Source organism: Schistosoma mansoni, chromosome 2, assembly GCF_000237925.1.
Source record: "Schistosoma mansoni strain Puerto Rico chromosome 2, complete genome".
NCBI lineage: Eukaryota > Metazoa > Platyhelminthes > Trematoda > Strigeidida > Schistosomatidae > Schistosoma > Schistosoma mansoni.
Window position 1 is genome coordinate 4,655,731 of NC_031496.1, and position 12,639 is coordinate 4,668,369.

The following is a 12,639-nucleotide window of genomic DNA, read 5'->3' on the forward strand; positions in this document are numbered from 1 at the left end:
AGAAGATTTAATGAGTTTACAGAAATTTTGACAATCAATTTAGCCAACATCACAGATGAATCGAAAGATAGTTATAAGGTGGATAAAATAACGAACAACAAAACACAAATTAATAATAATAATTGGAAGAAATTAAAGGAGAATTAGGAATTTACCATGGCAATGATTAAATAACAACTATCTCATTCCAAGCATATTGGTTTAACGGTCAAATTCATAAGTCGATCTAAACGAGACCACCATTGGAAACCTAGAAGCACTGGACGGCCGTTTCATCCTGATGTGGGACTTCTAAGCAGTGCGTAATCACGTTCTTGCGCGGGATTAGAACCCAGGACCTTCGATCCTGAGCGCAAACGCTGACAACGGTGTTCATGTCTAACTTCAACCGATCCACAGAATTGAGCGACACATCCACCAATGTCTTCAGTGAGTTACTATCTCACAACAGACCCGGTGGAACTCCACTGGTCATCGCTTCTCACTAGAACTCCAGGATATAACTCTTGAAGCCAGTCACTAGTGAGTATATGCTGATTAATATCGGAAGGGGTTTTGTGGATATTATAGTAATTTCAATAGTTGAGATCATGAGTCACGTGAAGCTAGACCACCATGGAAAACCTGGAAGCACTGGACGGCCGTTTTGTCCTATTGTTTGATTTTACGAAAATCATAAGTTTTTAAACATTTATTTAGTAAAATAACATCACATTGATGTATTCCAAAGTTTTTCTATCTTAATTACAACAAAAAAAGTGTTGAATGAAATGTCAGAGGTACTAATATAATGTCATAAAAAATAAAATGACAATATTGTGAAGAAATTATAAACAGGGCAAATCATATGATAACTTACAGCACGAAGGAGCTTGATTTCATTCATTACTATAAAGTATAATTAACTTTATGAAAAGAGAATTATAGAGAGAATCTACAACACGATTTCGATTTTTTTTTTCACTTGATAATGTCTCAAGCAATTGAATTGTGTGATCTCTATGAGATTTGATTCAGAATGTTGTGACTGGCCAACAGATTCCATGCCAAAGTAACTATTTATCGTTCCACAAAGATATTCCATAAACATGCCATATTTCGACGCGAATAATGAATGGTAACTGTTGGAATCTACTTATGGACTAATACTATACATATATTTTTGTTATGTAATTAAGTAACTAAATCATGTCTATTCATACTTCTCTTACTATAAGCTTTATTTTGACCTATGGACTATTACTATACGATTTACCATTCTTAAGTTATGCCCAGTCTATTAATTACAGTCTCCCACATTCACAGACACTTTTGGCTAGATCTTGTACAAATGTTATTTTCTATTTTATGGTATGATGTGGTCTGTTTGGTTTTTAATATAAACCCAGTATGTTTAAAATATATGATTCTTATCACGGAGGCTGAGATCGGTGTTCTGAACTCAACAGGCAGAGCTAAGCAGGAAGAAGGACCGATAAAGACTCTAGACTGCTTGTACGGGTCTACGCGTCATTACCCAGACGGTTTGCTCACCAGAATTTCCCCTTTGTCATAGAAAAAAGATTGATATAGGCTATCTGAAAAAGATTACTTGGGTTCCTTTTAAGCTCCGCTTTCTTGGGTAGGTTGCTGCTTACCAGTCATGAAGCACAGGAAAATCTGTTGTTAAATTGTGTTCACCACCAGACCTGAAGATCTTTGGATAAATCTCCTTATGAGGAAGAGAGTAAACATTGCCGAAGTCTCGTAACGATGACTATCCTAGGAATTTGTTATTCAACCACTTCTTTAGGTATTAATATAGTCAAGCTGAAGTCGATAAACCAAACCATTGTAATTACTAATCAAAAATACATATTCATTTTACCACTATATTTGCCTACTCCTTGGTGCTAATCGAATTCTATTGACTAGTTCAGAAAACCGCTCACTGTGTGTACCACTTTACTACGTTGAGAGACTCCACGTACCTGACAGGAATCCCGGACCGACATGTTTCAAGCTAGTTGACAATCGTCAACATGATTGTTGCTACCGGTGAAAATCAAGACCATGAAACCCCGGCATCACACTCAAAAACGTTATCATTTGAACTAATGGGACTGCAACTGACAACCTGCAGGATCAAGATGTTTACACTGTTTTTGTCAATACCATATTTGTGTAAGCTAATTGATGCTGATTGAATTTTAACGCCTAATGATTGGTTTTTTGTTAACTGTTACTTTTAAAACCAATTTACATCATATTATTAATCCTATTTCACTTTGTAAAAAACTGCAATAAAAAATCTCAGAATGTGTATTTTTTACCATAAAAAACTCAACCAACTCGTCATAGTTCCCAAGTTTTGTGTACTTTCTCTTTTGATATTATTAGTTAACTGAGATGTAAAATAATTGTTTGGGGTAAAAGAAGATAAACAAAGCATGAAATAATTATAGTTCAAGATAGAAAAAAGATTGGTTAGATAATCAAATACGAATCGTTGTTAACCAGAAGGAGAAATCAAAGATAACCGGAAAGAAAATACAGGCATCATCTCATCACAGGTAACCTCCAACATACCTCACTAGAGAATACATAGTCGCTAAAGAAACAAGTAGAATTGATGATATTCAGTCATTTGTCTTTCTTCATACGTACGCTCAATAAGTATAATAATAGAATAATGCCGGAAGACAAAGCCGTCAAATTGTAATATTAACAATAATAATAATAATACATGTGATTATAAAATACAGAGATAGAAGAGGAATTACGATAGCCAAGCATGTGAATGAACAAATAAACAAATATATGAGTCAATAATTTTGATTGGATTTCCACAATTAGCTGAGATTAAACTTGAGTTTACACTGTGAATATCACAGAATGGGATGTGGAGGATAGATTGAGCAAGATAAATAAAAATAGATTTGGTACACAATAACTAAATATGTATAAATCTTGAAAAAGAAAGTATGTGTGTGTGTGTTTTTGATCAAGTGCGGATTCAGTTGAAAGAGGATAAAGACAGTGAAAGAACTCTTGAGTCGATTAGAAATTAATAGAAAAAATAGAATATGATGATTATATTAAAAAATTAATCATAATAAATCGTCAATAAACTCTTTATACTGTTGGACGTGACTAGAATTATGCAATGACGACAACTCTCTAGGCAAATTCCTCTCATTCATGATTAAGTTACAAGAAGAGTTTATTATATGAGGTGATGATGACGACGACGATGATGTTGATGTAATGTCATGTTTGGCTTGATCATCAGTGAGTAAAGATGACTGATCAATAACTATCACTGTAGAATTACCATTCTTAGGAATCATTGAATTAAAATTATAAAATGCATTATCACCTTCACGTATATCTTTTGATGGCTGCCCACATTGTTGAAAGTTCACATCGATATGACTGACTTGTGGTTGAGTAGTAACAGAGTCTGGTGCTGATGGAAGTAGCGGTGGACATCGAACAATATTTAATTTATTCGAATGGGAATTACCTTGAGGAATTATAGGAAATTTTGGATTAAGTTGAGTGCGCTTCTCAGTACTAACTGTGGAATTATTAATGTTAGTAGTTGGTGCAAGTGTAAGTGTTTGTAGATTATTAGATGAATAAGTGTAAACTGAAGACTGACCTATTAACGGATTGATTTGAAGTAATGACTCTGCTGAAGGGTGTATGGATCCGATAGATTCGGAGCGATTTTGACTATCATTGGTACTACAATCTGTATAAATTGGTGAAGTATCACACTGTAATTTTCGACTGCTAACGGAAGACATTTCAGTAGTCTGGTTAAAAATATTAGTTAGGACAGAATCCATGAGAAATGCCATTTTCTGAAATTAGAAATAAATAACTCTTCATAGAAAAAATTGGTACTATATTTATTGAACAATTTCAACTATTGTTAAAGTATACAGGAAACTATATAGACAGATATGTATGGTGGCTAGCAGTAAGGTTCAGGACGCCATCGCGTCTTATTTGGGTTTCGTCAGATGAATGTACCTGCATTCCAGAGTTGGTATCCACTCCAAGACTCGAAACTAGTATCATTCACTTCAAACGCTATCGCGCTATCCACTCAGCTACTGATTCCAGGTAGCCACTAGCTTAATGTTTCCAATAACTGGTAAAAATTTTAACACAATCAATCAGTCAGTCATAAGCAGCGTATAACTTCACAAATCTGTCCATTGGTTCAAACAGCTATACTACATCAGTACAGACATGTCAGATTAGTAGAAGTAGTGGCCGAATCACTGGTTGTAGAAAACATTTGGAAGAGACAATATGATTCGGCAAGAAAGAATGAGTTTGAACAACAAAAAGTATGAGATAATTTTGAAACTAATGATCTAAGAGAAGATAAAGAATGAGTGCATCTGCTCCATTGCGAGTCATGTCACTCTGCATCTTTAACCACTAGTCACAACAACCACGAGGATTCCCATAAAGTAATTTGGAACTATCTACACTGCTCAAACCAACAGTCAACGAATTCAGAGACTGATACCACTTCTTATCTTGATCGTCCTCAGTTTTGTTCTAACCTACTCCTATATCAGCCAACATATTGCGTCGAGGTAGGTAGTAACTGTCCATACGCAACACATATCCAAACTTCAACTCAGTCGACAAAGACTCACCATATTAATCCACTTGTCATTTATAACTCACCGACCAACCATAGGTTTTCCATACTTTAGCCTTTGAGTCACATGTCTGTAATAGCGCTAATAAAACCACAGAGGTTTATCCGAAAAGAAATAAATGAAGTGATATTCGGACTAATGAGTTGATTCCTTAATTCCAATTGATTTAATCAATAAGTTACTGCTCCACAAAAGTGTAATTCAAACTCTCTCTATAATCCTGTTTAATGGCTACTTGATAAAATGTTACACAAGAAACGGAACAGTATGATAAAAATTCGAAAAGATAATTATGGTGACGGGTTTGCTACTTACACGTAGAAGTTAAGATAATTAATGTCCAGTAAATGACAATAATTATGTTGATTACAATAAAACTTCATGAATAAGTACACAAATGTCATTAATTTTTCACGCATAATTATTCTAAGTTTACAGGTAGAAGCAGTTATCTTACAGACTTTAACTAAAAAGGAAACGCTTTCCTAAATGAATAAAATTGATGGTGTAAATCTGAACGATTGGTTCTGTACGTGAATACACGCACATGCCATTTGATAACAGAGCCCTGTTCATAAAGAGATTACATATCTATTTATAAAAACAAATCAGTCATGCTTCCCATTCAATATAGTGATACCGAAATAGGTGATGGTTGTTAAATGAGTATGACTGACTGTTACGGTATATTTCCTTTTCTCTCCCAGCCTCTCTTATTAGCTTACGGTTTTTATCCTGAAAGCGTCTTTTTGTATAGCAATCGTTCAATCTATCCAATGGCGTTTAATATTTCCAATCCTCTACATTGAACTCCAACTAACAACACAAAATATAACAAAAACTATAATTAAATCTACCTTCGTTATCTAGCAACCAACAATGAGAATCAGGATGGATGGATCCCGTAATATGACAGTAGTTCAAATGTATAATAAAAACTATTCATCAAGCGTTCGGGTATAAGCTCCACTATAAGTATGGGCGGGAATGACATAGCCTCGTTGCACAAAACGAATTAGCTGAAGCGGAGTTCAAACTAAGGACTTAGTGACCCGAAGTTAAACTCCTTATCAACTAAGGTACCGCTTAAGAATTCTGCCACTTGGAAGCTCGTTTACCAGGTACAGACTCGTGTCCCTGACTTTGAGACACACTTATTGTGGGGATTAGTGGTACCAACGCGGAACCCAAACTGAACCAGGTGGAGTGTGGTTTGAATCTGCGATTTCATGGATGAAAGCTGAATACTAACCAATGAGCCAATTAAAATAGTAGTAAATAAATAAATAAATATCTAATATCCAGCAAAGATGTGCACTGGTCGAAGTTAAAACGCCTTAGATCAGTAGACTGAAGTTAATAAGAAGAAAAATCACTGATGATTACAGTAGCAGAAGTTAGAACAAAAATATGAGAATACAACAAGAGAAGTGAGTGAAAGTGTGAAGGAATAAAAAGTAATGAAACTATAGAAATTCCTAAGATTAACGGCGAGTTGACAAATGAACGGACTTTTGTCAACAAAACTGATATCCCTTAAAGTATCAAATGGCTGATGCCAATAATGAAACTTTGAAATTCATGTACAACTTAAATTAATGACTTCATAAACTTAACATGCTCATCTATAACCGATTTAATACCAACCCAATTCTATGCTACATGCAGCATCACAAAAGGAGTTGGATGGGTATTAACAGAACAAGCCCTAATTGATTGAGTTAGTAAAGTTTACAAAAACATATCCATTAATTTACCATAACTACATAACACTGAGATTAAAAACAGTACAGTTCCCATGGTAGTAACACTATAATCAGATAAGGCTTGGATGATATATATGACCAAATACTTGTAAACTAATTTTAGTATCCATTTTTATCATGTATAGGTTGAATTGACTGTTAATGCTTATGAAGATGGTGTTTTATTTTGTCAGTGAACCCTGAAAACTGAATATACAAAGTAAGCGCAGTCATACGTGTGCACGAAATTGATAAAATGACTGAACTGTACAATATTTTGATCCCAATTTAACCTTGTATCAATCGAAAAACGAATTGTTTACAGTGTATGCTGGACAACTCGATTATTCAAGCTTAGATTATAATCACATGGATCACATTAAAATCAAAATGATAGCGAATGAGATTAATTAATCAATTAAAACAGATGACCTTATATTGCTCTTACAGAAAAACAGAGCAAGCTCACTAAAAAATAAATATCATCCATTAATACTGCCAACTACGAATAACCCAAGTTCAGTAAGTTAACAATACAACCAATGATTTTAAGTATGATCGATAGCTTTGGATTATTTGAGGTATGATCTAAGTTCTATGGCGATTTAGATTACGAAATACTTTATATATTGGAATCAAGGTTAAAAAACTGACCTGTTACTTTGAAAGTTAAGTGTCTTCATACAGTTATAATAATTCCAGAATACAAGTAAATAACACATCCTTAGAAAAAACAATATTTTGAACATGACACTGTTTCTTAAACTAGATACTAATGTCATTCCTAATTCATCTCGAACTTATAACCAGTCAGTCAGATTCATTAGCAGAGTCTGATACTGATGCACAGAGGTCAAAGTTTTCATGGCCCATAAGCATAACGAGATAAAACGAACAAGATGTATAGCAGAAGAGATTTAAATAACATATTACCAATCACAATGAAAAAGAATAGAAATTGAGAGCAGGATTCGAAAAGACAGAGTGAAGAGTCATACATACAGGAACATCGGAATTCAAGATCAAGAGGATAACAAAAAGTGTGTACATCTACGCCGTTGCGAACGATGCTAAGCTATTTCACCCGAAGTATTCAGCCACTGGTCGGTGTTAACGTGAATACCCCAAGCAGATAGTCTGCATCTCCCCACATGACTCAGACCAACAGTCATTAACTTCATGTCATGTGTTGTCCGAACTCACAAAACAGTAGAATGAATTCACGACAAATTTATATGTGGTAAATCGTGGATATAAGCTTCAGCTCTAAATAACTAGCCGCTGACCACTTCAAACGTTTTATATTTGTCTGAGTGGAAATTATTGAAAGATGAAAGTGTCTTTTTGAGGATTTTGTTTAGGATCGAGGTTGATTTGAACATTAGTTTTTAACTGGTTTCAAGTATCATATATTGATTAATTTCAATGTTTATGATGCATTTGAATGATACAGCTCACCTCCCATGGAGTAAATTTATTTCAAAAAGGCCCATTGAAATAAATGAGAATCCGTTAATTCGAAAATCTTAATGTCATTATAAAAATAAGAAGAGTGATTGCGTCACAAATAGTTTTATGAAATCCCTTCTATTATATATTGCACGAGTAGTTATAGTCAGTTTATAGAAACAGAATAAGAATTTTTAATAGTTATTGACTGATACTTTAAGGTGCGCATAAATTATCAAGGATAATACAGTCAAGATTCGATTGTCGGCTTTTACATTAAAATTCGGTTTTCTGATTAGAGGAACTTTTTTGGTTCACTTTAAAGGCAATCTGATGAGGTGACAGAGAGATATGGCATTTTTTGAACGACGCACTTCGCTATTGGTACACTGAAGATATATCCTATTTCACACACCACATGGAGTGCTTCGAAGTATAGATGTTGCCTTTCTCGATTGTCGGATTAAGGACTTACATCTTGTGATATATCACTACCAAACACAGGACTAGATTGAACTGAAAAACCTGAACATTAGGTTAATATTTCTTAATATAGTATGAAATATAACTGACTCATCTATTTTGCGATCACTGTTAACAGTTATCAGGGCTTAGCTCAGTACAATAGATAGCCTTTAGATGTGAGGCGTATTTCCCAACAGCCTTTCAGCAAATAGTGGATAACAACAGGCATAGCCCAAGTCCACAAAGCGTATTTGGATTTATTAATTTACGAGCATTATATCCTGAACAAAAGCTTTAGTCGTTTCTGTTATTATCAACCAATATAATCGCCTCATACTGAATACGCCTCGTCTTTCTGTCTTGTTTGAGACAGTGAAGAGGTTCTGCAACGCGTGTTCGAGCACAACGACGATAATTCAATTAGTGACACTATCTTGAAACATCGACTTCGGTAGCCTGGACATGTACTACGAATGTCATAACAGAGAATTTCACGTCGTGCACTATTTTCCGACGCTGCTATGGTTGGAAAAAGCAGAAAAGTGGTCATCACACAACATGGTGTCGTGGTATGGAAAGCTGTACAGGTATGGCTTATGTCGGTCCTTCACGACTACCTGGTTGAGGTTCTACAGATGGTGCAACACAGTGGCTAGAGACGTTATCAGACATGACTTAGAACAGCAGCTAGTGGCGATTCCACTGTAACTTTGTTTATTTTCATCATAAAATTGAAAGAGTTCTTTCTGGTTATATTTTTGCTAACTGAACTGTTTCTTTCATTATCATTATTCTTATTCCACTTCCATACACTAATTTCTGTTCATTGTTGTCCTTTTATTATACGCACTTTACATTATCTCTTTACAACCTCATTGTTATTGTACGGCACGTATGTATTTGGTGTCCTTCTATACCAATGTTTGTGTTCAAATAAATAAATAAATAATAAACTTCCTGGTTGGATTCCTAGAGATGGGGCAATACAGTGACGCTGTCAGACTTGGCTCAGAATGGAAGCCACTGGAGGTCCTGATGTGGCTTCCCCTTACTTTCCTCATATGAGAGGAACTTTCACCAGGATCCTTTCTAGTTGTATTTTTCTTAGCTGAACTGCTTTTTCCGCTATTTTCTCCTTTTTATTATACTCACCTTTCTTTAACTATCCCTTCATAATCACATTTTTATTGTGTGACGCATACATATTTTGGTGTCCAATATGTGTGTTCAAATACGTAAATAAAAATAAGCATTGTGAAGAGCTTTGTTATATCGAAAACCTAGAAATGAAAGTAGATTTATATTGATGTGTTCACTGATAATTCATGCAGAGAAGAGACCTGAACTATAGGTAGGCAGTATCTCTGGGAATCGTAATTTTTCGTAGGAAACGTCTCACACCAGTTACACTTTAGTAAGGTCAGAAGTATGATGCGTTGTTTCGTATCTAACTACTTTTTGATTAATCTGTATGACAAAACCGGTAAACTTTATGTGTGGAAATACGACTATCTCCTATGCAAGCCTTGAAATATGACTGATTGAACAAGCTAACATAATCTAGTCTTTTATAGAGGGGTTGTGGAAATCGCGAAATTTTAATCAATTCACAATATTTAATATATGCAGACAATTAAATCACGACCAATGTAATTTAGAACTACGATGAAAAGCACGACATAATGCCTCTTAAAACGTTGCATTATAGCAGAATTATTTAATAACTTATTTCTTACTCACTGTTAGGTAAGTTAATGCCAAACATGAATTTTGTGCTGATCTAGGTTTCTCTAGAAATAAGAGAGTTAATAAGCCCGAGTGGTTAATTAGTGTCCAAAGTGCTAATCATCTGTTACAAAGACCATAAAATTTTCATTACGATTCTGTCTAGTGACTGAAAAGAATTAGGATCAATATAGACTGATAAAGCCGATACATGTGTGGAGTAACATTCTTTATCGTCACAATCTGAACTAACCACACATAAAGACATTTCGTTAAAGCTACTTATATGATGAATACAACCTCTACATCTACATTGCTTGATTTCAACTGACACTATAAGCAGAAACACAGACTTTCATTGATCTCACGGTGAGATTATAATTTATGGATGACCTTTGAGCGACGCCAAAAAGACATTGGGAGTGTCCACCTACATACTACAGCTAAATGAGGGTTATAAACCAGTGTTAGGGATCAGGACTAATATTCACACTTGATAGTTTGGGATAGGAATTAGATTTATGATTTTCATTACAAACTTACGGCAGCTACAATGCTAAAACTCTATTTAGCCAAATGAATAAATTACTTTCGCGCCAAGATCCACGACCAGTTGTCGTAAATCTGACCGATTCTTCCACATATCACAGTCTCGCCAGCTATGGTAAACTATGGCTATATCGTAAGTGCTATTCATTCTATTGCCTATAATGCGGATTATAGCTTTTATAGCAAGTGCCTTTTGTCAGCAGTGTAATAGAAAAAATAATTCATAAGCATCGAAACCATCCTAAAATGTGTAGATTTAGTTTGAAGATGAGGTAGGATGAAACACCAGAAGAGAATGACAGGAAAACTAGTAACTAACCTCAGGTTTACAGCTCTCTTCAATCCATTTTATCACTGATGCTGAGAGGTCAGTAAAAGAACTGAATACAATATAATTGTCAAATGAACGGAACATAGTGTCAAAAAACACTCGAAACACTTCTAGCTTTGTATCATCTGAAATCGGCTCAACAGACCTACATTCATAATTTGGACTGTTTTGAACTATTTTCTCATAATTCCTGAATGTAAGAAACAACTTCGTTGAGGACTTACAAGCATAGTATTCGAAGAGCTTTAACCTCCTTTTCTAAACTTTCGGCTTCTGACAATTTCTGGTGCTTTTGCTTGCCAAGCCTTTCAATCATATAGATAGCTGCAATTGTTGAACAAATATACTACTTTTCACTACCTTTATGTAATATGCTTGATTTACTCATCCTAACAGATGGAGAAAGCGACTCATTTTTCATTGGATGAACGAGCTCTAATAACCCTTCGAAACCCCTCTAAGTTAGACATGAAAACCATAGTAGTGAAACCAACCTTAATGGCATTTCGACGACGCTGCTCTGCTTCAGTATGCAACTTACGCCTGCGTTCTCTAATGCCGTAACTCTCCACAGATGAGTAGTTTTCGTCTTCTAGGTCTGACTCATACAAAGTTTTGACCCCCGCATTGTGTGGCAAGCTGATTTCTGCGTTCAAATCCATCTACTAGTGTTAGGATAACAACTCGAAAGATCTAGCGCGATACTTGACCTTCCCTCTGAAATCGAAATTCAAACTCCAAACTGACGAACGAAACAGAAAACTATTTGTATGTTACCTGGTTAGATATATAGTTGTCACATTTTCTACAACAACAGAAATATAGAGGAAAGCTTCAAAAAGAGGATTTTCTCTCAAATACAGTCAGAAAATCTATGAATATTTATAAAACCTCCAAGGTAATATATTTTCTTATTTTATGTGACACTGTATGAGCACCCATCTTATATGTCAGGATTTCTATTGAGTTACATAAGGTTTTCGTGTCAAATAATAAATCTCCGTTGTTGCAGAAGCGTGTGATATTTCTGGAGATATTTAGGATTGATATTCTTTTGGTCCAGCATATGTTCAGATATTCGAAATTTGGTAACGCCTTTACTCGTAACACCTTTATGGTTGACGGATACCAAACCACTCAAACCAGAGGTAAAAAGTGGAGTCCGAAGATAAACTTGAAAAGTTATCAATGGGATGAGTAGAACGGCTTACCCACTAGTGATCTGATATTAATGTGCGACCGAGCGCCTTGAAGGGATAGTGAACATAGATTTACTTTTTAAGTATTTTTGTTATTATTTGCACTTAACATTGATTTTCATATTTTTTACAATCACCATTATTGATTGTAAAAGTATTGTTCGAAAAAACATGACCATTGATCTTCCTTTCCGTTTTTGAAATACCTCATATATGATGCCTTGATAATCTCTCACGAATACACTACTGCACCCATATGCTTCTTTTTCTCAATTATCTGCCGTTATCATGACCAAACTCCATTATATTTAATGTTTATCACAGTAATATCCTCATTATATGTTTTATCTGGAAACAACTAGAAGTACAGTAATTATTTTTGGAATTATCGTCTACTCTTAATTGTGAATTACAAAGCCGAAAGTAACTAGAACCCGCTTAGTCCTAACTATTCGGGTAACGTACAGTATATCTTGCATGAGTTATATTTAGTATATCGACATATAGAT

At 34.8% G+C, this 12,639-nt stretch overlaps 1 protein-coding gene across 2 annotated transcripts; it reads right to left on the reverse strand.

The window, feature by feature from the left end:
- Positions 1 to 2,338: 2,338 nt before the first annotated feature.
- On the reverse strand, positions 2,339 to 11,639 carry Smp_142400.1 (putative bhlhzip transcription factor bigmax; the record flags this gene model as incomplete). Of its 2 annotated transcripts, XM_018795406.1 has the most annotated exons (6): positions 2,339 to 3,848; positions 10,920 to 11,038; positions 11,081 to 11,121; positions 11,156 to 11,255; positions 11,292 to 11,388; positions 11,426 to 11,639. In XM_018795406.1, 6 exons carry the CDS (start codon positions 11,591 to 11,593, stop codon positions 3,090 to 3,092), a joined length of 1,284 nt encoding a protein of 427 aa, XP_018649723.1. The 2 variants fall into 2 exon arrangements, with proteins under 2 accessions (XP_018649723.1, XP_018649722.1); XM_018795407.1 differs by having other exon boundaries at positions 3,090 to 3,848; positions 10,920 to 11,121; positions 11,426 to 11,593.
- Positions 11,640 to 12,639: the final 1,000 nt, after the last annotated feature.